Source organism: Podarcis pityusensis (genome assembly GCF_964106645.2).
Source record: "Podarcis pityusensis genome assembly, chromosome: 1".
Lineage (NCBI taxonomy): Eukaryota > Metazoa > Chordata > Lepidosauria > Squamata > Lacertidae > Podarcis > Podarcis pityusensis.
The window spans coordinates 72,582,643-72,608,840 of record NC_138028.1 but is presented as its reverse complement, the minus strand read 5'-3'; the positions used below and the strand labels follow the sequence as shown (position 1 = coordinate 72,608,840).

Sequence of the window (26,198 nt, the reverse complement as noted above, 5' to 3'; positions counted from 1 at the left end):
CTATAAAGCATATCCCACTACAGTGGTGCCTCGCAAGACGAAATTAATCCGTTCCGCGAGTGTCTTCGTCTAGCGGTTTTTTCGTCTTGCGAAGCAACCCTATTAGCGGCTTAACGGATTAGCGCTATTAGCGGTTTAGCGGCTATTAAAGGCTTAAAGGCTTAGCGGATTAGCTGCTAAAAGGCTATTAAAGGCTTAGCGGCTTAGATAAAGGGGGGGGGGAAAGCGAAAAAAAAATCTCAAGACTCGCAAGACATTTTCGTCTTGCGAAGCAAGCCCATAGGGAAATTCGTCCTGTGAAGCAACTCAAAAACGGAAAACCCTTTCGTCTAGCGGGTTTTCCGTCTTGCGAGGCATTCGTCTTGCGGGGCACCACTGTACTTTTATTTATTCTCCTTTTAATTCATAACGCCTGAATACACCTTCACTATATGGTAGACACAAACCATGTCCTTACAGGATGGTTAACTTTGGGGTGATTACTGTGCTTTTTCTTCAGTTCTTCATACTTAGCTTCTTCTTGTCGTCTCTTTTCTTCATCCAGTGTTTTTAAATATTCTCTTCTTTCATGTTCTTTCATCATCTCATATTTCTTAAACTCCTCATGACGAGTCTTGTCATAGTTTTCTAAGTCACTTGTGGCCTACAAATTAAAAATCAATTAAGAATACTATGTTTTTTGACCACTGCAATATGAAGCACAAAATACTCCTTTTATCCAAGCTTTGTGTGTGTCCCAGCAGTGGGTCTGAGGTCATGCTGAACAGCTGATATACTGTATTTTTTGCTCTATAAGACTCACTTTTTCCCTCCTAAAAAGTAAGGGGAAATGTGTGTGCATCTTATGGACCAAAGGAAGGCTGCGCAGCTATCCCAGAAGCCAGAACAGCAAGAGGGATTGCTGCTTTCACTGCGCAGCGCTCCCTCTTGCTGTTCTGGCTTCTGAGATTCAGAATATTTTTTTTCTTGTTTTCCTGTTCCAAAAACTAGGTGCGTCTTGTGGTCTGGTGCGTCTTATAGAGCGAAAAATACGATACCACACTCTTTCCTTCCAATTTACTTATGAAAGGAAAGCGTATATGAAGTGGTTTAATATCTGTCACTAACAACTGAAAAACCACATCAACTCAAACAATAAGATATGCAACACAGAAAATCCAGGGAGTTAAGCAATGGTAAAATTATAAGAGAGGCAGAGTCGCAAAGCTGATTCCATGATTTTGCGGGCCCCTTATACAACAGTCAACTAGTGTGCCCCCAACCCGAAATGTAAAGATATAGCCAAAAAGAAATAAAACTTCAAAGTTATCACACCCTGACCACCAGTACCATTGACCAGGCACTGCCTTTAAATGAGGACAGGGAGATAAGCTGCCCAACGCATTCTTTTTTGAAATGAACTGCCACCACTACATCAATGAGGAAACTATTAGTTTTGTCTTTTTCCATTAACATTTGAGTGGGCTCCTGCAAAGCTGGGAGTCTCTGGTGGCTTCCTGGCCATCCAGTGCTCAGGGCTGGACAAGCTGATCCTGACTGGGTGAGTACTATAGCACACCGGAGCCAGTGGCGTCGCAAGGGGGGACAGGGTGGTGGTGCACCCTGGGTGCCATGTCTCGGGGGTGACAAGAAGGCACCCCGTGGGGTGCTCACCCTGCCGCCCCCCGGGCGTGGCAGCGCCAGCAGCTGTTGCACCGCCGCAGCCACATGTGAAGGATCCTCCGTTTGTGGCTGCAGCCGCGAGTGGAGGATCCCGCCACTGTCTGTACAGCGCCTGAGCGGCACTGGCGGCAAACCGCTACATACAACGCATGCACGGTGTCACACGCATGCGCGGTTTGTAGCGATGCCGCACATGCGCTGTACATAGTGGTTTGCCACCGGTGCCACTCGAGCGCCATACGGATGGTGGTGGGATCCCTCCGTCGCCACTACAGCCGCAAGCAGAAGATCCCTCCACCGCCACTGCGAGCAGAGGATCCCACCAACGTCCGTATGGCGCTCGGGCGGCGCCGGCGGCAAATCGCTATGTACAACGCATGCTTGGTGTCGCACGTATGTGCTGTACGTAGCAGTGCCGCACATGCGTCCTACATAGCGACAGCACACATGCGTCGTATGTAGCAATGCCACACATGCATCGTTCGTAGCGGCGCAACGCGTGCGCAGCCAGCCGTTTGCCCCGCCCTGGGTGTTGGTTAGCCTTCGTTCGCCCCTGACCAGAGGTTAAAACCCTTTATTTGAATGAATTTTTGCACTGCTTGAAAAACAACACACACTCAGAGGTAAACTGCTTAAGAACTGTGAAATGTGTCACTTAATGAGAAGCATACCTTTACTGAATGCCTCTGCTGTATCAGAATTACCTTAAGTGTACAGTACAAAGCAATTCAATATACAATTGCCATCAACCCCAGCCAGCATGGCCAAGTGTCGGGTGTGTTGGGAGTTGTAGTTCAGAACATCTGCTGGGGACCAAGTTGGAAGAAGGCTGGGCAAGGTGAAAGGTATTTATATATATGCATTTAATTTCACCATACCAGCTCCAGACTGATAAAGCTGAGGAATCAAAAAGTTGGACCTCTCAAAGATTCAATCCCAGAATGCTCTCAGATCTTACTGTGGCTTATTGTCCATCTGGGCATAGCTGGGGCCTCCACCACAGCAGAACCATCCCCACCAGTGGCTCCTGTAACTGTCCATCATCTTAACCCACCCATCTTGCAAGTCATTAACATTGGAGGGATCGCTATTGGTCCATTATTCTCATCCCAACCAATCAACAACAGGAGGAGGGAGCTGGTAAGCCCAAGGCTTGCTTAGGCTCATTCCTACTTGTTAATGTTGTACAAGTAAACTATGGTTTAGCATAACCTGAAAATGCAGCTGACTATGCCAGTAGTGCCATTTTGATTATGCTTCTGTCCATTTTTCTACAGTGGTTCTCACAGTCATTCTTCAAGAGCAAACTCAGTCCCATTTCCTTAATTCTCTATTTGCTTAAGGAAAGTGTGCTAACAATGAGTCACAAAGTCTCCCGGTGGAAATCTCACTCAGCTATGAACTCACTAGGGGGAGCTAAAAATTCACTATACTGAAGTCTCAGCCTTGCCATCTGCAACTTCTTAATAATAATGTGGTACTAGTTATTTTTAAAGGGTTGTTGCTAGCATTAGCGAAAGTGCACCTCAGATTAATAATGGTTTCAGGTTAAGAAGGGACCTCCGGAACAAATTAAGTTCGTAACCCGAGGTACCACTGTATCTGTAAGGCTTTCCCTCCTCTGACAGTTGTCCTTCCCAATTATTTAGTTAAGCAAAAGGGTCTATTTGGTGTTTTTGTGTCTGCAATACTGTTACCCTCCCCAAGCCTTCAGGAGAGGATGGATTGCAAATCTAAACATACTTTTCAATTTCAAAGCAAGCAGCTTTAATTGGCTGATTCATTAGCTCAGCGATGGGGACCTGGTGGTCTCTCCAACTGCTACTCATTGGAGCTGCAATCCAATAACATCTGGAGCATCACAGGTTCTCCATCCCTGCTTTTGATCTATGGGGACCAATTTTGATCACGTTGGGAAACACCTGCTTATATTTTGAGACTATTTTGATTCTATCAAGTTTAATGTGGAAAAAAGAGAGAATGAAAAATGCCCTTTTTGAAGATGGTGTTGCAGCTTTTGTTTATTTATTTGTAAGTTTCATTTATTTTTTGCTACTTCAAAAGAACCTATCTTTAGGTTTTGGCAAAATGCAAATCAGTCTAAACCTAAAGCAGTTAACTAGTTAAAAGACAGGTGATTAATCAACGCAAAACTAGTTAAAATCTTTTGTACATATCCAAATACACTTACATAAAATTGCTAAAGGAATCAGAGAAGAAAATTTGCCAGTATTAGCTGGCAAAGGTCAAAAGAGCGCTCAATTTAAAGGCTCTGTAAAAGCCTTCAAAGATTGCTTATGTTGGCTTGGGGATGCAAGTCGCATGAGGCACTATGAGAAAAATGAGCAGACTGTTTTCAAATGCACATAAATGTCTCCTGTGGCACAATATTACATTACGGAGCCAAATGGGATTCTCAGACTATGACTCTTGAGGTAACTATGAAAGTTATTCAAAATGGAGGCAGGGGAGGGAGAAAAAGTAGATTCCACTAAAGAAAAATACAGCAGTAGCAGCAAGCAAGCATCTGGAAAACATTTGCTCAACACTTACAGCTTTGATTAGCATGTCTAAATCTTTAGCTTCAAAAGTGTGAGGGTTGTCGTGGTTCAGATGCTCAAATTGTTTGAGAAGGAACTGATGGTCTATGCCAGAATCTAAAAACAACCCGTACAAAGACAGAAATGATTTAACTACATATATCAATATATATTGGACAGCAGGTTAAGTTTCCTGGCACTGCATGAGGGAAGAAACATATTTTAAAAACACATTTATATGCTGCAGCCCTAAAGAGCAACTCAAGGATGGGCTTTAGCCAAAGTAAAATGAATATTGACACTCAAAAGGACACAACTGTCAAACTGTTGAGAGATTACACTATAATTTTAATAGGCAGAAACTAAAATGCATACTATAGCAGACATACACTACAACTATTCTGCACTTAAACCAGTTCCAATATCCATCATTTCCTCTAATAGCAATTGTTAGTTTGGCAGCTAAGCAGATTGTCACTCAACTAGCCTACAAATAAGGTGGCAATTTCCACATACTCCAGGGACACAAAAGTATAGAATTTCTGAAGTAAAATTAAGAGGTATTTAACTTAAAATAAAAAGTAAAGGGGGGGAATCCGGGGGGGGGGGGATCAGTGAGGACTGAGCATGCTCAGCAGTTTACAAAAGCCATGGAATGGGGAGTGTCATTTGGAAAAGAAAAACGTGTTAGCCTCCTTGGGCCGCCTAACAATGGCTAGTATTCTGAAGAAGTGAAGGCAGTATAATGCAACTATGGGTCAGGTGCAGATATACTGTTCCCCAATAAACAGAGTTAGGAAATCCAGAAGCAGGCTGTGATAATCTGTACTGCCTTCACTAGCATCTTCCTTTCTCCCTTAACTATATTATGTTCTGGCTATTTCCTGCTAAATGGACTAGGTTTTTTGTTAAACCGTCTTCAAACACTAGCTAAGATGAGGCCCTGCTCTGCAGTGTAAGAGAGAGGAGAGGGGGAATTCACACAAATGAGCAAGGCTGCGGGGGAAGCATGTGGGTAAAAGACAGAGTAATATTATGTCTGCACCAGCCTTGAAGGCTTTAGATTCTAAATTAATTCACTTTGAATTTGGCAAGGTTGGAGGGAGCACAGCTTGGGTGTGAAATGATTGGTGGGTGGGAGGGAGATCCAATGGCTTTCTGAAATGTGACACAATTCTTACAAATAAAGACTTCTATCTTTCTTTGCATAGAACCCTCATGTTGATCATCGTATGCACATAAGCATCATATGCACATATGTATAAAGGTGGGATAATGTCCCAGGTAGTGGATTTCTAGTTGCCCAGCAAGACTTTCGCTTCCTTTTCTATCCCTGCTGCCCCCATGCAGATTTTGGGTTATGCAGGGGACAGGGGAAGCGGGGTGGTGGTGGAGAGGAATGGGAAGTCCCACCATGTGTGCAGAAGTCTATTCTACTCAAGAATGGACACAACTGGATGCCCCCCACTGTGTATACATCTACAGAGGTGTTTGCATGTTTCCCCCTCTATTCTGGCATGTTGGATAGCTCCGTCAGTAGAGCAACAGACTCTTAATCTCAGGGTTATGGGTTCAAGCCCCATGTTTGGCAAAAGATTCTTGTATTGAAGGAGTTGTACTAGATGACCCTCGTGGTCCCTTCCAGCGATACAATTCTATGAAATGGTTCTCAGCAAGGAACGTTTTAAATATCACTAACTGCAGAAACTGCTAACCAGGAAAATTATTATTAATATTCCTCTCACTATCCAAATAATTTTGCTGTTTGAAAGTCTGCTTAAACAGTGAACTTTTCTTTTTTAAAGTAGAAGCAATATTTCATTAAACAAGACCCAGCAAGGTATGTCCAGCTGTGTGTGGAGTTTAAGAGCAGAAGCACTTCTTTTAAACTCCCCCCACCATCCCAAACCTTCCTAATGCTTGCTGAGCAGAACTGTGATTTGCTCTGGTGTGCAACAATTCAGATTATCTTTCTGCCATGAACACAGTGAAAGCAGGTCAAAGGGGGGGTGGGAATCTGTAATGGATAATCATGTGAACTGGCCCTAACTGCTTTAGAGAAGAATGAAAACTGTTTCATGAACTAGATAATCTATCTTCATAAAGCCTGGCCTTACACTCTATTCCCCTGAAGCACCATTTACTGCTGATTGAAATGTAAGCATTTCAAATGCTGTAGAGAACAGGCCAGTCATCCAATACAGTACATCCATATTTCACATTGCAAAACATTTTCTTCTCCCTATTTCTACATACTACACCTGAAAACAAGGACAGCGGCAACAGAAAAGAGATTTTGCACAAATTGTGTGTGTGTGTGTGTGTGTGTGTGTGTGTGTGTGTTTATTAAGTGTCACTGTTTTGATAAGTATTGCAGCTGCATTATGATAACTATACATGGTACTTTGAAGAATATGTATTTTATCATACTGGACATAATATCAACTGGTTTTCTGAAATCTATCTTTTCTCTCCTTTAGACATTTTTTCAAGATATTGCCAATAAAAGGTGTGGTTTTTCTAATCAAGTTTTACTGTGACACATGCTACGGCCAGTGGGCCGGATGCTGAGCTCTCCTCCCTTTGTGGGTCACTTTGACAGGTAGGCAGCGCCATCTACCAGTCAATCAAATGTTGTCAGGCGACTTAATTTCAAAAGAAAGAGTCCCGATTCTTCCTCTGCATCCAAAAGAAAGTGCAGGGTAGCAAGAAAAGGTGCCAATTAAAAAAGGGTTGACTCTTTGAGGCTAAGGAAGAATCAGAAGTGCACTTAAGAAGGCAATTCCGATTCTTCTTCCTTTTAGCCACAGCTTGAAGTTTAAAGCTGCAGTAGGAACTTCCCTGTACCCTACATCCAGTACTATTTTTCTAGAAAAAGAGGTGCTGAAACTCACCATAAATGCCTCCCTCGTTCTCTTACAATGGCAATGACGCACACCTGAGAGATACTAGAACTGAGTTCCGGCCACTTCCGGCTGGAAAAAAGCCCTGCCTACATCATATATGAAATCAGGCCCAGCAAAGGATGGCATGGTTTGCCCAAAACATCCAATATCTTGGGCCCAGTTGAGCTTGATTAGGCCCATAAACCATAAAACAACATTCAGCTTAAAAGATAATTCTCACATTTCTGCTATGCATATTAGAAATACCTGCTAGTCCATGGATTAATTAACATTGTTTCAATGAATTCATTGCAATGCAATCTGCAATTTAAGCATTTTGGGGAAATGATGATAAGTGTTTAACTTCCACACAAAAATTAGGAACAAGATGCTACTGCATTTTCATAATATTAGTATTACAGGGGTAGTATTAACTCATTTTATTTTTGCTCTGTATTCTCAAAACCTTGCAAACCTTGTTTTCAAAAAACCTTTCTAAACAGGTGGCCCGATCAGATAGTACTTTGCAGCTCATCAATAGTTTAGTGTTTATATTCCAGTGAAGTATGTTGCTGGTCCTCAGTAAGAAAAGTAAAACTTGCAAAGCTCAAGAGAAATTAATGAAGCTACAAAAGTATTTGACAATATCAAAATGGAACTCATATAGTTGTCTTTTCTTAAACCATTTTCCCAAATGTGTGTCTGCTGTTTCCTCAGAACTGGTCTGTCTTGTTCTCCTAGATTTCCAAACAAGAAAGGACTGTGTAATGAGATGAAAGGAAACACCAAAGCTCTTACGCCATTCTATTTTATATTAATCTCTGCTACTGTTGTAAACAAGAGAGGCAAATGAAACATTTTTGCTTTGTGTTCTTACCTTGAAATGAATCAATCTTGGCTTTAATTAACATCCTTAATCTTGCAACCTCTTGTCTTTTCAGTTCATCCAGCCTTGTTCTCACATGATGGCTAACTAAATCTAGTTCTTTGCTTAACTTTCCACTCTGTCAATAAAGAAAGCAATTGATAAAGGTAGTCAGTTAATTTTTTTTAGAAGGTAACTATGTTCTACTAGGTTCTCAACAGAGAGAAGACGATGAAGCATTTCACAACTGACATGTTGCAACTGGAAGGACATATTACCTCCTTTTATCATGGAAACAGAACCCAAAGTCTAAGATCCACAGGTTCCATATATAATAAATAAATGAGTACAGTAAGCCAGTTAAGGATCCAATCCAATTTTTAGTCCAAAGTTGTGTGAGCACTATGTTGCTGACAGAGAGGTCTTATGCTTAGAAGGCCTTCCTTTTTCACTTAGGGGTGGCGGAACACAATGCATGAAGCTGAGATAGATAAGCAGTACTTCCCTTATCTAAAGATAGGAGGAAGTCCTGCACAGAAACCTCCACACACTAGTGCTCCCACACATTCTAGGAGCAGCTAGATAACACAACCCTGTTTAATACCTGATCCCACTGTGAACAATTGCTATCTGCAATTGTTGCTGTCATATTATCATGAAGGAGCTGAAGGATGTTCACAAATTTATCTGGGCAGCCAATTTTCAGAAGGACAGTTGACAGAGCATTACAATTTACAGTGTCAAAGGCCTTAGGCAGGTCAATAAACGCCATATACAGGGGTTGGTTTTGCTCTCTGCATTTTTCTTGAAGCTGTCAAGCGGTGAAAATCATGTCCACCGTACCCCTAGAAGGTCAAAAACCATTTTGGGATTCAGGAAGGGTAGCCTCAGATATTGTTAGGAGACGGTTTGCTAAGATCCTTGCAAGAATTTTGATGTCCACAGCTAATAAAAAGATGCCTCGATCGTTTCCACAATCCGTTTTATCACCTTTTTTAAAAGAAACTGATAATTTAGGCATCCCAAAGTCTGCTGGAATCTCTTCTCTCCCCCAGACCTTTTTGATGACCTTGTGAAGTTGTTGTCTAAGTTCAATTCCACCCACTTTGAAGACCAGAAGGTATCCCATCAGGTCTGCTGGCTTTGAGAACAAACTCCATGTTACCTGTATGGCGTACTGGCTCTTATCAGAATATAAGAGGAGCCCAGCTGGAGCAGACCAAAGTCCCATCTAGCCCAACATCCTGTTCTCACAGAGGCCAGGGAGATGCCTATGAAAAACCCACAAGCAGGGCTTGAGCACAAACAGCACTCTCCCTGCTTGTGATTCCCAGCAGCTAATTCTCAGAAGCATACTCCCTATCACTGGATCAAGTAGCTATTCTCCATGAATTTGTCTAGCCTCCTTATAAATGACAAACCAGAGTACAGTGGTACCTTGGTTTTTGAACATAATCCGTTCCGGAAGTCCGTTCGAGTTCTAAAACGTTCAAAAACCGAAAGCAGAAGCCTCAAAACACAAGCCTCAATACAGAAAACTCAAAACAGAAGGTGTGTTTCCTGTTCGACTTCCGAGGCGCGTTCGAAAACCGAGGCACTTGCTTCCAGGTTTTCTGCATTCGAGTTCCGAAACGTTCGACTACAGAGGCGTTTGAAAACTGAAGTACCACTGTGCTCTACTTCTCTCTCTTATTTTTCTAAACAAGCTGCATGCTTACCCAGTTAAAACTACATACCTTTATTGCCTCTATGTCGGCTGTCTGGAGCTTCTCTCTGAAATGTTTGTCTGTCTCCAGGACATCTATCACTTGCCTGAGGTACACATCGTAATAAAGCCCAGTATCCTTCAGGAAAATGAATATCAGTTTGGTAAAAGAGGGCCAAGGAAGAAAAGCATTTCTCTTTCTATAGAAATATTTCAGACTAAATTAGGTGAGATCTTTCGTCCAGCTGTGATTCTAAGACCTATCAGTGTCCATAATGTTTTATCTAGCGGTGAAGATAAAAAATAATAATCACATGAAGCAGCTATAAATACACATTCTTTGGGGAACTGCTATTTCTGTGGATTTAACTGAGCTCTTTAGAGATGTCATTTATAAAGAAAACTCAGTAGTACTGAAGAGAAAGAGGTTATAAGGGAATAAATAAGATATATGTGGCATTTTCTCTATAGCTTTCCTTCCTCTGTTTTTCTTCTAGCTTTAAGAACCCAGTTAATTTTAGGTCTCAAACTAAATGAGATATGGGGAGGTCAGTGACTGGATCCCCATGGTTTCTTTAAGTTAAAATCAGTCAAGTTGAGCCCAAATAATATTTGGTGTCTGGTGTTCCGGTACAGAAAACTTAAGTCTTTTTCCAATATCATATGGTTTATCTCTTTTTTAAAATGGAGGATTTCTTTTCTCTGCTGAGAAATTTCCTATTTAAAACACTGGATAAAGTGGTTTGAAGTCAAACTGCTTTCTCTGAGAGTCAAAATGGTCCAGTTAGTTCATTTCCTCACTCTAATTTGCTTCTTTTTTCTCTCTCTCTCTACAATATTTTCACAAAGCTAACAAAAAGAAGAAGACCTAAATCCAGACCCTGAGTGCCACAGATGGCCCTGAACAGTATTAATACTTTAAATTCAGAAATAATATTCCATCAGTTCAGCGGTAATGGTAATATACACTTATGATATTGATGCCATTACAAAGTATTTATTTCACTTACCGGATTATCTATTTTTGCATTCTCTACTTGTTCTTCCGCTTTTACCTTTGTCTTGTCTATGTCTATAGGCACAGCCTCCAGCACAATAGCAAGATAGGTCAGGAGCAAAAGACACTGTTGTAAGAAAACAGCTTTCCATCTTATCTGAAATAAAACAGCAAAGTATTTTTTCTAAGCATGTAACACTTTTTATCCAGGATTGCTCCTATGGCAAAAACAATCACGTCAGAAGTATGAGGAATCCCAGATGCATGCCTTGTCAACTTAAAAGTAGAACACCTTTTGGTATGACAGGAGTGACTTATAGTCGCACTCTCGTGAATTCAAGCTGCAATATTCAAGTGGGCTAAAACTGAGGTGTTAGCATTAGTGAGCAGTATGAACACAGTTCAGGACTGGTACTAACTATGAACACAAGTTTACACATTTCTGGTTAATAATGCAAGAGAAGACCATATAAGACCATATGCAAAGTGTCTGGTAGTGGCATCTTGACATCTGCCATCATATTCTGTACTATCTTCATACCATTTTTATAGTACCGTCCTCCTATTCATTTTCACAACAACACTGCATACTCCCTTTTTACAAATGGAGAACTGATACCATTTTCCCAAAAGGCTGTGCTGGCATAACAAATTTGGGGGGTTGAGCTGCAGAAGCAACCTGAGTAACCTACATGAGCCAGACTGCACTTCAGTTGAAATAAATCTATGAAATCCAAGCATGTTAGCTTAACCAAACTGTGGGTCCAATTATCACTGATCCTACTACTACAACAATTTAGTCCCTGAGCAGTTCCAAGGGAAAAACAAATCAGGTGTTGGAACTTTCAAACCTTGGAAGAGCACACATGAGAAACAGCAACAGCAGAAGATAAAGTTTATCTGTTGTTGTTTTGTCTCATATTGACAAAAAGCAGCCTCTCGAGCTAATATACCAGGACAACTTTGTACTAAATATGAACGACTGGTTTGCAGACACTAATAAAAATATTATTGCTTATTCTAAATATTTCATTCCATATTTCACAGCTTCATTTGTTATTATAATAATGCCTTGAAACATTTCCAATAATATACGCCTTTACAACACCAGTACAGCAGCATGTTTTGTGATATCGTCTTGGCAGTACACTCAGTCCTAAGCAAATGCTGAGTGGTCGAAGATGTACTCGGGTCAAGCTGTACCACAACATCATCTCACTAGAACCAACTGTGCTGTCACAACTGTGTGTTGCTTTCAGTATTGTGTGTCTTGGGAAGCTTTGTGACTGGTCAGGTTCACTATGGCTGCATTAGAGTTTTAACCAAACCAACCCACTGGGGTATATTAATTTCTAGCTCTCACTTGCATGGCAACTTTTGTTAAGCTGTGGCCTCTACTAAAGGTTTGTGGCAGATGAGTGTATGAACTGACCCAGTATATGTAAATCTTAATTATTCTAATCAGAAGTATTAATAAGATAAAAGAAACTGCTTACATGGAGGCAGTGCTTTTTTCTGGGGGGATGCAGGGGTACACATACCCCTAAACATTTTGGGAATCTAAGTTTGGCCTCAATGAGGGACAATATTTCAATATGAGTAGGAAAATGAGAGTACACCTAAACATTTTGGGGGGGGGGGGGACTGCATGGCGGAGCTTCAGCCTCCAGTAACCAGAGACCAGCATCGATTCTTAGAAACTCAGATACAGTGGTACCTCGGGTTAAGTACTTAATTCGTTCCGGAGGTCTGTTCTTAACCTGAAACTGTTCTTAACCTGAAGCACCACTGTAGCTAATGGGGTCTCCCGCTGCCGCCGCGCCGCCAGAGCACGATTTCTGTTCTCATCCTGAAGCAAAGTTCTTAACCTGAGGTACTATTTCTAGGTTAGCGGAGTCTGTAACCTGAAGCGTATGTAACCTGAAGCATCTGTAACCCGAGGTACCACTGTATATAATCTAATTGCCAAATGGCACCTTAAACCTAGGTTATGTTCACCACAACCAACATTCTAGTCACCTTTTTGCAGTGAAGTTTATGACTAAAATTATTCTTATAACTAATTTCATTTCAACACTACTTTATATTTTAAAGAATGAATCTCAAAGCGGTTCATCCCCCCAGCCACTGTCTAGCACCATCACAGAATTGTAGAGTTGGGATCCTGAGGATCATCCAGTCCAACCCCCAGGATACTGGACTAGGCAGCTGCCCCATACAGGGGTCGAACCTGCAACCTTGGCATTATCAACCTCTAACCTTCTAACCAACTGAGCTATCCTGCTTTTGCTGCTACCACTGGTGTACGAGCAATTACAATGCCAGTATTCAGCATCCATAGTAACAGAGAAGGCAGAACTAAGAAAACACTAGGGAACAATGGACTCAAAGGTTCATATCTGAGAAATCAGAACTCTTACACCATTCTTTGGGGCTGCAGGAGATGAAAACCTCAGTAGCCTGTGATTCAGCTACACTTGAATTCATGTCTCTTTGCAAGCTAGGAGCAAAGTGAGATAGTCAATGAGCTACTAACAGTAGCATAACATTTATCAGGACTGGGGGTTAAATAGGACCCTTCGCTGGGGCTTTTGCTCTGACATCAACAGGTATTTAGGGACATCCCACTGTTTCATTTATGATATGATAGAATAAGCAGTCACAGCCCGTTGTGTGACCATGCATAAATTATCATAGGTTCACTTTCTGTAGTAGCAAGCCATAGTAGCATGGCAAACATGTTATCAAATGCAGTGGCATGTCCTTAGATTATCAGCACCCCACATTCAAGAACTATGGAATGAGTCTGATTTTGAACGCAGACAGGTATAGCTGTGAGTCACAGCTCTGACGTGGAATGCATAACAAGGGTAGTGACTCCAGTCGATGCAAAATTCATAGATTCAATGATGACGGTGAGCAAAAAGAAAGCATCCCCTTTTAAATTCATAGATACACACATCAGCATAACAAATATTAACTATGGACTCGGAACCATGTATGTTTGCATTGCCCTGCCTGGAGGAATTCTACAGCTTCCGAAAGCCGCTCAGATTTCCCAGAAAACACAAGCATATCCTAAAATCCTAAATGGGAATTTAGGCCAGTCAGTCAATTTTATTGTATATAGCCAAAGGCCTTTACAATGGACGACAGAGAATACAAGGAAAAACTTTCATCTAAAACCATACAATGTAACCTGTAATAGTTTACAACATAAAAGAAATTTACAACACTAACAGTCAAGATTGAAGTGTGTTCACATAGTTGGAACGGAGCTTCTTGGCTGCCAGCGCAAATTTGGCTACCTGGTGTGTAATGTATAGATGTTTATCTGCTAGGAGTTCAACTGTCACTTCCTGTGTGGATCAACCTGGAAGCCAATTAAGAATTGGCAATATACATTTTCCTCTGGGCATTGTATACAGGGGGCAAATCAGCAGATAGTGTGTAATGTCCTCTACCTGATTGCATCCACATATACATTTGTGATCCATAGGGGGAATTTTCCTGTATCTCCCCTCTAAATATGCTGAGGGCATCTGTTGGAATCTTATTTCTACAAATGCCCTGTGTAGTTGTGGGAAGGTCAGAGTCTCAAGGTAACGGGGCCTTGAGTGATTGGTCTTAATTTGGGGGTACCAAGTAGACTAATGGGGGGCAATGATGGATTATCTGTCTTGGTTGGCATCCTGAGCAAAAATCCAATTTCTAAGGTCACATGGGCTAAGGGCTAAGTAGTTCTCCATTTGAAGATTATAAGCTTATCTTGGCACTTTTGTGCCCAGCCCCTTGTCCTTAGTTGCTCTAACCAAAATGGGAATTTAGGAGAAAGTCAAGACACATAAGATTGCACTGTGAATTTAACCTGTCTCATCTTCCAGCATTTAAAAACAGCAACCAACATAGTAAGTGTAAGGCTGTCCAGGCCAATTTGCTGAGCTCTGGGTCAGCCCCCTGCAATGAAGACAAGAGGTTATGAAAGCTTACTCTCAGCGATATCAACCACAGGCATCTACAGTTAAAGCGTAGTACATTTTGGGGAAGAAACCCTAGCGAGAACCTGCTTGCCAGTGCCAGGATAGATAGATCGAAGGTCAGGCCACACATGTTCATGCTTCAAAGTTAATCACCCTGAAGAAATTAAAGAGTTATAGGAGCCAATTCACATTTCACTTCTTGGTTAACATTTTTTATTACATGTATTTTAAAATAGTATTTTATGTCACCCTTCAATATAAACATTTACTAGGTGTTTCAAAAGGAAGGAAGAAATCTACACAATAGAAGGGAACATAACAATAATACTAAAATTCAAAACAAAAGCAATTAACATCTTGGGAACATTTATAAAAGTTTGTCTGGAACTAAAAAGATAGTTACCAGGTTAAGCCTTGCTAGGAGGAGAATTCTACAATTGTGGCACCCCAACTAAAAATGCCCTTTCCCCAGAAACCACCTGTCCCACTTCTGACAAGCAGGGACATTTGGAGAAAGGCTTCAGATTAGAAGAAAGTAATTCTTATCGATCCTTCAAGGACTAGCTGCAAAGGAAAACAGGGCTGCTGTCCCTTTAATGGCTGCACAGAAGAGGGAATTTTTGGCAGGTGCTCCTTGGCATGTAGAGGTGAGAAAAGCTGCACCTGCAAGCTTCTGTGTCTTTAATACTTGCAAGTGTGGCTTTTCTCACCTCTCCTGCTAGACTACAACCCCTCCTCCTGCCTTTTCCATACTCAATCCCTCATGTTTGGCACTCCTCATGTTAACAGAGGGAGAAATGATAAGAGAGGGAGTAGCACTACATGAACCCTAGTGAAGGTTGTTGCCCCTGCTGCCTCACATCTGGAACAATCATAGAGTAACTGTTATTTGATGGAATTTGTACTGATGACTGTTTTTTAAATGCACCGAGCTGAGGGGGTATAAAATTGAGAAGATCCATTGGGGGGTGCCAAATTTTGGGCTCACTCAAGTACCAAAGATTACCAAAGTCCACTCTGCAGCAGGAGAGCGCCATGGTCTTCAAACCCTGCTGAAGGACTTCAAAGAGGCATCTGACAGGCCACTGTGTGAGACAGATTCTGGATTAAATGGACCTTCTTAGGTTCACAGATGTCTTAAGTATCAAATGGCTGCCTCTGCCTGGAGGGAGAAATACTTTGGCAAGCTGGACATAAACCTACAAGTTTATGACGACTTCTTATCGTCCAAACAGAAATTTATCTTATACAGTGGTACCTTGGTTGTTGAACAGCTTGGCTCCCAAACAAATTGGCTCCTGAATGCCACAAACTCGGAAATGGTCCGGTTTGCGAACATTTTTAGGAAGCAAAACTTCCAACATGGCTTCTGCGGCTTCCGATTGAGTGCAGGAAGCTTTTGCAGCCAATCGGAAGCCACACCTTGGTTTTCAAACAGTTCCAGGAGTCAAACGGACTCCCGGGACAGATTAAGTTTGACAACCAAGGTACCACTAGAATACTAATTACCTTAAAATACTGAGGGAGATATTTTACACAAAAATTACTGGTGAATATGTGCATGAACCACCACTTGACTCCTCTACTGTTGATGGCTGGCAGCTGCATGTGCAGGCTGACTCCATGTTTATTACAGCCTCAGCCCAGTATACCTGAAGGAGCAGCTCCACCCCCATGGTCCAGGCCAGACACTGAGGTCCAGCACCGAGGGCCTTCTGGCACTTCCCTCCCTGCGAGAAGTGAGGTTACAAGGAACCAGGCAGAGGGCCTTCTCGGTAGTGGCGCTCGCCCCGTGGAATGCCCTCCCATCAAATGTCAAGGAAATAAACAAGTATCTGACTTTTAAAAGAAATCTGAAGGCAGCCCTGTTTAGGGAAGTTTTTGATGTTTGATGTTTTTAATATGTTGGGAGCCGCCAAGAGTGGCTGGGGAAACCCAACCAAGTGGGTAGGGTATAAATAATAAAAATATTATCATACATTACTATTATTATTTATTGAAATTATATACCGTCTGATACCCGGAATTCTCAGGGCGGTTTACAGTCCATTCATATGTGCCGTCAACACCAAGGCAGAATTTTCACATTGCCTTACACCTATGATGCTGAAAAGCCAATTCATGATTTGGAAAATTTGGGAAAGTTATACTTAAGAGCTTTTGATCACACTAGCTGGCTCTATAGCTCATCTGAACACAAATTAACTGACTGGCCAAACAGGAATTCCCTCATAGAACATATGACCTTTCTCCTTAAATCCCTTTACTGGCTTCCTAGCTAATTTAGCATCTGGAACAGCCATATTTTCCTGAGCCTTAACTCCGCCTGGCCTCGCCCTCTTTTTTTTTCTATACTGGTTGAACTGGGATGGCTGGAGTAATGTAGTTCTCCTGAGATCTGTCAGCAGAAGACAAGATCTTTTCAACTCTAAGCTATAGCCAGCCTGCTTTAAGATGACACGACATTACAATCTATGTGCCTCCCATCCCCCCAATCTCCTAATTTTGGTTTCCAGAGGGATAGCCATATTAGTCTCTTGCAGCAAAAATACCGAACAGTCTTATGCCATATTTATTGTTGTAATAAATTCGTTAGTCTTTAAGAAGCCAGCAAACTCTTTTTTCCCCTTTTTTCTTTTTGAGACATTACTGACTATAATTTCCAAAGGAGAATGAACTGTAAAAAAAAATACTCAGCCTCCCCACTCCTCTTTTTTTCTTCTGTACAAGTTGGAACTTGTAGAAAAGCTATCCTGGATATATTCTTTCAAGGTTATGTAAGTCATAACTTACCAAAGAAGCAGAGTATGTATTTAGAATACATAACATTTCTTTACGACTTATGTTTTCTGTATTGTTTTTAAACCTATTTTTGTTGCTTTTATTGTATGGCTGTAAATCACCTTGGGACTTATTGTGGAAGGTGATTCACAAAATAATAAATAAATGTAAACATGCACCCAACAACTTTGTTGAATACCACCCTTTTATATCCACAATGAAAATATACAATAAAATATTTCCAATTAAACAACATAGTAATGGAAGTCGGAGGCTCAGATAAAGAGAATGCCTGGGTAACCAGGTGTGTCTTCAAAAGCTGGAAACACCAATACTGATAAGGCATCTCTTATTTCAACAGGGAGCATGTTTTTAACATCAGTGAAAAAGCTTCCTCCATATCACCATAAGCTGATAATTATTAGACTCCGGCAAGACTAACTTGATTCCATTTGATCACCTCAATGCCCTTACTAGGAAATGGAGGGAAAGTTGGTCTTTTGGGTAACCTGGTTCAAAGTTGGATCTTTTAATCCTATATCCTGTCCCATGATATAATATCCTATTCCTAAAAAATCCTTGATAAACAACTGCCCAATTTTCTTTTAAAAGTACAAAAAAGGGAAAATTCTAGTTTATATGGATATGTTTCAATGGATTTCAAATATTTGGATACTTTGAAAATATTTCACCTCATACCTCTTTCCTTCAGGTTAATTATACCCTGCTAAGAAAGTGATGCAAGCCTCAAAAAAGAAGGAAGATCTTGCTAAAGCCATTCTCCACAGTTGCACCATTAAACAGTCAAAATGTGGTCTGTGGTTGTACCTCAAATTTAACTGAACATGGTATTAGGTTTGATGTTCTTCCAACAACAATGAAACACTTTGATGTTGCATTTTCTCCAGTGAGCTCAATACAACTTACGTGGTTCTTCTCCCATCCTCATTTTATCCTCAGCCTAACCTACATTGGAAGTTTTTAAACAGCAAATGAAGCAAAAACACTTTAAAATAATAGTGACTGGCCCAGGTCTGTCAGTAAGCTTCATGGTTAAGTGTATTGGGGGGGTTATCTACTGCATCATACTTGCTCAGACATTTAATAATTATTTTATACAGCACCATCAATATTCCTGAGCCCACAGAGGATGCAATGGAAAATGCAACAGAGAGACAAGAGCAAGAAGGGATGAATGTAACCAAATGCAGTTACACCTTCTTAAAACTGGTCACAGTTGGAAATGAGGATTAATGGCATGAGGATTAAGGGGGTAAACCAAGGCCACCCAAGAAAGGGTGTAAGGGGGGATTTGAAGGAAGAGACACATTGCATATATATTCAGGGAGGAACATTTTTTCCTTTCTCAACTTTTGGATATTTCCAATAATACATGCCAATATTTTTTTTCCCCCTATAGCCTTTTTAAAAGGAAAAAAAAACAAAAAGGAAGGCACCAATCACAGGAATGGGGGAAAACCTCCAGGTGCAAATTCCTTCTCAGGGGCACTCTTAAACCACTTTCAGCTGCACCAACCGACTTGTTTCAGGCAAGACGGGTAAGTTAACAAAATGCTGTTCTATTTAGCATCTAATAAATTTCTGGCACCAAAGCAAAGGTATTCCTAATAATTTGTTTAACACCACCACCAATCCATTACATCAGGAATGGGGAACCTGTGGCCTTCCAGATATTGTTCAACTCGAAATCCTAACAGCTCCAGCCAGCATAGCAAATGGTTAGGGATTAGTTGTACTGTGTGCTGGGAATTCTGTTCATCGGGATGGAGGTGTACAACTGGCTTTAAATGGAGTTTGCACATCCTGAAGGGCTAGGCACAGAGCTTGTAAGTTTGTCTTCTGAGCCAGGAGAGTCCTTATCAGAGGAGGACCAGGAGCAGCCAGCCTTACTACACTTCTTTATGGTTATTTGTCGCTTTACAAGTTTCCTGCAAGGCAGAAGGGTAAGAATGCAACAGAAAAATCTTCAAATGGATGAATTTGCCCTTGCTCTATGTGGAGCAGCTGGCCAATCAAAAATGGAAATAAGACTCCCACCCATGTGAAATGAATTACTTTGCTAAATTCAGTGATGGCCCAATTCCCAAATAAGGCTGTTGACAATACTGTACTTAATATAAAAACCGTTCTTCATTTTCAAATAAATCTCTTATTAAATTGGACAATGCAGATAAAATCAGATAGTGTGATTATGCTGAAATAATTGTCACAGTATAAATGCCACAATCTCTGAAGTCCTCTTTTAATCTTCTGAGAAGCCAGGGGGGACCACAGGTACTGGCAGTGACATGAGAAACTAGTGTCAGAGGTAGGTATTATTTGTCATCTGCCGAGGCCCACACCCTTCCAGCAGGCCACGATCAATTCCCAACATCTCCTGGCTCTGGTGCTGCTGCTCCTTCCTGCTGTCACTACCTGCCCACCTGTCTTATCTGAGTATTCAAGCAGTAGCAAAAGTAACAAGAAAGAACAACCTTCTCCCTTTGGGCAGATATGCAGACTGAGACCAGAAGGAGAAAGCAAGTTAATGGTTAGTTGGGACACCAGTGAGGAGGTAGGCACACTCAGGAATGGCACCCATTGAGGACATCTTGCACAAGGGACCTAGCCAGGACTAATGATATCCATCTTATCTGAAAACATGAAGCCTTGAACTGCATTAAAACCAGTTCAGGCAAGGTTTTCTTGTGAATGTAAAAGAAAGCTTGCTTCCCTGGACACTTCCCCACCTCTTTTTGCACATAACAAGGGCTATGATGAATCAGCAACAGGTCACTGCTTTCATTCATTGCTAGAACCATTTTATTTCACAGTGTTTTTAAAGAACTAAATAATCATTGTTCTGATAGCACAATAAAACAAAGTGGCAATAGTCTACCATTTAAAGGAAACAACCCACGTGCCTACATCAAGGAGCTGACTCTGCTTACCCACAGATTAACTTAGTGTGTGGGGGGGAAATTAACTTGGATGTAGCTGACATATTAAGGACACCTTGCATAAAAAATAAAATACAAGGAACTGAAACATACAAACATACAGCGTAAGACAGGCTTAAATATGCAATAATTGGGGAGCTTACTCATAGATTGTGGTCCTACCATGCCCATCTCAAGAAGTAACACAGAAAGTACTTGATTATACTTCAAATACTTTTGTACCCCAACAAGAAAGCAGTTACTGTGTGTGTGTGTGTGTGTGTGTGTGTGTATTACTTTTTGCTGCATTGTATATTTGAGGACAAGAGTTGCTCACATAATGCCTTTATCACTCCATCCCATTGATGAGTTAAGAAGAGTAAAACTGGGCATACTTCTGGCTTTTTAAAAGCCCACTTCTTTTTCCCCAGGTGAACTGATGTCATCACAAGGTCACAGGCGTTAATTCTGCCATTCAAAAGGGAACTTTGACTACATGTGCTAGCTAGCATGAGTATCCCAGGTGCAGCTAACCCCTTGGACCAGCTCCTCTCCATCAATTTAACCGATGCTACACTTCTCCTACCTTGGGCAAGCACACTTTCTCAGAAGGTGGCAAGCTCTGCAGTGCCAACAATAGCCATGGCTCACCACCACCCAATTTGACAGCCCCTTAGTTGAAAAGCAAATAAACCCATCAGACTCCCACTTCCCACCCTGCCCACGGCTTAAAATGTGCTGCCAGAATAACCTGTTGGGCAAAGAAGAAACTTAAGAGTGACACCTGTCCACTCAGCTCATTACCCAGGGAGGCGTCCAAGCAAGTGCACCATCCCAGCGGGCAGCCAGCTTGCCCCTTCTGGTCCAGCTTTGGAGGAAACCTGACTTACCTTTATCTCGCTGTGATTCATAGCTATGGAGACGGAGAGATCCTGAGCGTCTTCCAGCTGATGTGGCTTCTCCCTATTGTGTACTCGCGTGCTAGGAGAGAGAGGCAGCCTACAGAGCCCCCAGCAACAGCAGCCCAGTTGCCAGGCACCTGGTGGCTTCTTTTCCGCCCGCCCGTCCGCCTTCCTTCCTTCCTCCCTTCCCCTTCCCTGCCTTCCTTCCTTCCTCTCAGCCTCTCTCTTCGCCGATACACCCCCTTGAAGCAGATCTGTAGCGAAACCTAGTTCCCCCGTTCCCATAGTAATAGGCACCACCTCTCGGAGCACGCGGATTGGCGGAGCCTGTCCCCCTTCTGGGCATCGCGTAGGGCCACGATTGGGCGACGGCGAAGCAGCCGGGTTCGGTTGCGCAGGCGGCGAAACAGGCCTGGGGAGGTGCGTTGCGCTGGGGGAAGGTACGTGGCGGTAGCGGCGGTGGGCGGTGCTAGTTTGATTTCCCCGCCCTCCCGCTCAGTGACGCGCCGCGTTGAGGAAGAATAAAGCCGGGAGGGGGCGGTGAGTTGATACGGAGGAAGTTACCAGTGACCAAGAAGCCTTGGAAGAAGAGGAAGGGGGAGCCCGAGAGTTATTCATTTTGAATCAGTCATTGTCCCTTGGTCCCAGTATCTGGAATTTCCCGGAGAAGGAGGATCCCCAGGCGCCAGTAAATTCAAATCCCTCCAGGAAGGCAGAGCCCTCCAGTACAGACGTCCCTTTGCAGATATATGGGACCCCATGATCAGAGCTGTCCTAGACGAATAAAGTTTTATTTTATTTATTTAATTAATTTGCCAGCCGCTTTATTTTTCCCAGAGCAACCTAAAGCTACTAACAAGCAAACAAATAAGAATATAAAGCCCACATAGCTACATTAAAACATAAAATTTTATGTTGTGAACAGCCCTGTGATGTGATCTTTGGATGAAAGGTGGTACAAAAGGGCGGCATGGGGTGTGTTGAGTTTATGTGCACTCTGCTGATGTACGTGGGGAACAAAACCCCCATGCAAAATGGTCTCCACCTGTATGCAAGCACATCTCTGTGTCTTTAAAACAAGTAAAGCAAAGAGGTCAATGGAATAGCATTCTGTTGCTTTGGGTAAAGGTAAAGGGACCCCTGACCATTAGTTCCAGTCATGGCCGACTCTGGGGTTGTGGCGCTCATCTTGCTTTATTGGCTGAGGTACAGCTTCCGGGTCATGTGGCCAGCATGACTAAGTCGCTTCTGGCGAAGCAGAGCAGCGCACAGAAACACCGTTTACCTTCCCACCGGAGCGGTACCTATTTCTCTACTTGCACTTTGATGTGCTTTCGAACTGCTAGGTTGGCAGCAGCAGAGACCGAGCAACGGGAGCTCACCCCGCCGCAGGGATTCGAACCGCCGACCTTCTGATCGGCAAGTCCTAGGCTCTGTGGTTTAACCCACAGTGCCACCCGCGTCCGAAAGGTGGTATACAAACTGAATAAATAACAATAGTAACAATAATAACAGAACCAAGAGGAAAGTGAAATAAGAGAAGTTATGGTAAAAGAGTAAATAAACTTAGGGTGGCTTTGCAAATTTGTGTGTGTCTGCTTCTGCACTTCTGATACTGAAACGGAATGGCAGAAACATTGGTTTAACCACTTTAATAGTCCTTTCATCCTTCAACTACTTGATCTTTGGGCCTTTTGGAGGGCAGGAGGAGGAAATCAGAACCCTTTGGGTTACACTTAACACTGATGCAGAGCCAATGCAGTGGTGCAGTAGATCTTGTGGTACTTGGGATGATGTGGCTATAATGCTAAAATCTGTGGATTAAACTTTTGAATTGTTTTTTAGCTGCCTCTGATGAAACGTATGGCATATTCCAAACACCCAAAACTTGATTTTGGGATAAAAAGATTTGAAACTCCTCACTACCAAGGAAATGTAATAAATGAATACTGCATAACACTTACGTCTCATCTCAATTGTAACTAATCTGTAGAGAAGACTTTACAACCTGAAAAAGAGACAATGCATGTACTTTTATAAACCAATAAAATCTTTCATAAAAAATATTTTTTAAAAAAAATAATTTGAGACATCTAGAGAGAATTTGTAAAAGCTCAGATCATATCAACTCAAAACAACCTCAAACCCTATGTAATTGATCAAGTGCTGGAGGGGGACTTTCATTTTCTGACTTTTAGTTAAACTATAGGAAGTGTTTATGTTTTACTTTGGAATCAAGGTTATTTATATATGTATCTTCACATGTTCTTGTCATATTTGGGTTTTCTTTTTCATAAATCAACATTATAGAATGTGAATTATCAAGCTTAGTGTCTTTGTAATTTTGTTTTTTTTCTTCTTTTCATTCATTAAGGGAATGTTTATAATATTTTTAAAGTTTTCTAACATGTACTAACATCTACTCATACCAGAGTGGTTCTCCAAGATCTTATGCAGAGGAATTCCAGTTTGGCTTCCTGAAAGTCATAGAACTATAGAATCATAGAGTTGGAAGAGACCACAAGGGCCATCGAGTCCAACCCCCTGCCAAGCAGGAAACACCATCAGAGCACTCCTGACATATGGTTAAGCCTCTGCTTAAAGACCTCCAAAGAAGGAGACTCCACCACACTCCTTGGCAGCAAATTCCAATGTCGAACAGCTCTTACTGTCAGGAAGTTCTTCCTAATGTTTAGGTGGAATCTTCTTTCTTGTAGTTTGGATCCATTGCTCTGTGTCCGCTTCTCTGGAGCAGCAGAAAACAACCTTTCTCCCTCCTCTATGTGACATCCTTTTATATATTTGAACATGGCTATCATATCACCCCTTAACCTCATCTTCTCCAGGCTAAACATGCCCAGCTCCCTTAGCCGTTCCTCATAAGGCATCGTTTCCAGGCCTTTGACCATTTTGGTTGCCCTCCTCTGGACACGTTCCAGTTTGTCAGTGTCCTTCTTGAACTGTGGTGCCCAGAATCATAGAGCTGTAGAGTGGGAAGAGACCACGAGAGTCATCTAGTCCTGCCCACAGCAATGCAGGAGTCTTTTTGCCCAATGTGGGGCTCGAACCCACAACCCTGAGATTAAGAGTCTCATGCTGTACTGATGGAGCCATCAACCCCAATGCAGGATTTACTTTTGGGTAGACATGCACTTGAGTCAGGTCAGAAGTCTATCTAGCTGTGGACAAATCAAGCAAGGCAAGATAGCAATAGTATAGCTTAGATGGAGGGGGGAATTATTAATTGTACAGAATCCTTGCCCCTACTGGATATAGTAGCTCATGAAACACAGAAGCTTGTGCATCTGGTAAAATAAGGCCATTAAGTTGGGGTTTTAAAGTGCACCACCTTGCAAGTCAAAATAGTTTTAAATTAAAGGTTGTAAACAAATGTGCTGTATATAAACATTTTTTCTGTATGGTCAAACCTAAACACAAGTCTTCCAATTGATATGAATGCAGGGGAAAGGGGCTTCAGGAGGGGATCACTGGTGTATTAGGGGAGTTATGCTGGCGTATCCATAGACACATAGAATTGTAGAGTTGGAAGGGACCATCTGTTGTGTTGTGGGGCTTATGCCAAATCCTATAGTCTCTCAGCTGGCAGATCTTCAATAGGCCTGAATATAAAACCATGTAGTGCTGCTGCATCTTAAACTTTGAAGAAATGTCTTTATTGCTGTCGGCCACATTGTTCCACAGTAAATGCTACCCACACACAAAATAAGCAAAGTGCTTTCACTACAGTTGGGATGATTATTTATACTGAAAAGAGGGAAACACACATTGCCGGTAATCCTCACAAAACAACTGTTCCATTTCTTAGCAGACAGCTGCAGCAAAACATGATCTATTTCCCAGCGAGAGCAAAAAAATCTGCAGACTGCCAAGTGTTTTCCTTTTCTCGAAAAAGGAGGAAATAGCACTTGGCAAAAACATACCACATACCTGTTGCTAAGAAATCTAGTTTCTTCCTGAAAATGATGCTTAATTTAGAATGCTTTCAGTGCCATGCATCAACTGTCATTTCCATGTCTATCAATTCTTGGGGTATATATCCTGGAAAATATATGTGGTTCTTCAAACCAATGTTCATTCAAAGATTTAGTTCAAATTAACAAACCTTCATTGCATTTAAATTCCTCTGCTAGTCTCATTAAGGCTTGTTTCCATATGTTTTGGCAACAGAGTAGTTGCTGTCCAAAATCCCTTCCTCGTAACTCAAGAGAAGTGTAGTACTGGTGTATAATCCTCCTCCCTGCCTGTGTGCATAGCTTCACTTCTAAAAAACAAGATGCTACGGCCCATGTCTGTCAATAAATACCACTTGTGGTGACGGTTCAGAATTTAAAAACCTTCCCTTATTTGGGACATGTGTCAACCCTTACTTAAAAACTCGTAATTCTGCGCATGACCAAATGCAACATGGGGCTGTTGAAGCAGCAGAAGAAGGCCTGAGACTACTGTGCAAACTCTTGACTGATTGCAGACCAGTCTGCAATGTACAAAAGCACACTAAAAAAAGACCCATGTGTGTTTCAATGGCTATGTGTATGCACAATCTGTATAACAAGGCATGAACAGGACTCTTGTTAGTTGCAATAACAAAAAGTGAATCTGTGGCAGGAAACAATAGGAAGCTCAGTCCCCTTACTGCTCACACAGAGGAAATCTGGCCTTCAAGTTTTTATAAGGGTGAGGTCTTGGCACATTACTTTGGCTATAATCCTATACATCCATCTTGTAGTTCTCCTATCAGAGTAGGGCTCGGTGATGAAAGACAAGTTGAAACACTTCCTGGCATCCACAAGGCTCTCAGATCCTGCCGCAGGGTCAATCCTCCTAATACTGGGTCTTTTTTCAACAGATCTCATCTATTCTCCTGATCCTGGTGTGTTACCATTAACAACCAGCGCTGGATTTATGCACAAGCTATGTAAAA

General features: G+C 41.9%; 1 protein-coding gene across 1 annotated transcript in view; it reads right to left on the bottom strand.

Annotated features, from left to right (window-relative positions):
* The window catches only part of NUCB2 (nucleobindin 2), a 30,924-nt gene extending 9,216 nt beyond the window's left edge, over positions 1-21,708 (bottom strand). The window contains exons 1-6 of the mRNA XM_080999351.1: positions 21,245-21,708; positions 10,668-10,811; positions 9,689-9,796; positions 7,965-8,091; positions 4,216-4,319; positions 458-643 (exon numbers count right to left, since the gene is read on the bottom strand). Of these exons, the coding sequence (XP_080855477.1) occupies positions 458-643; positions 4,216-4,319; positions 7,965-8,091; positions 9,689-9,796; positions 10,668-10,811; positions 21,245-21,541 (966 nt within the window). The 5' untranslated portion in view covers positions 21,542-21,708. The remainder of the gene's footprint in view (positions 1-457; positions 644-4,215; positions 4,320-7,964; positions 8,092-9,688; positions 9,797-10,667; positions 10,812-21,244) is intronic.
* Between the last annotated feature and the right edge of the window lie 4,490 nt (positions 21,709-26,198).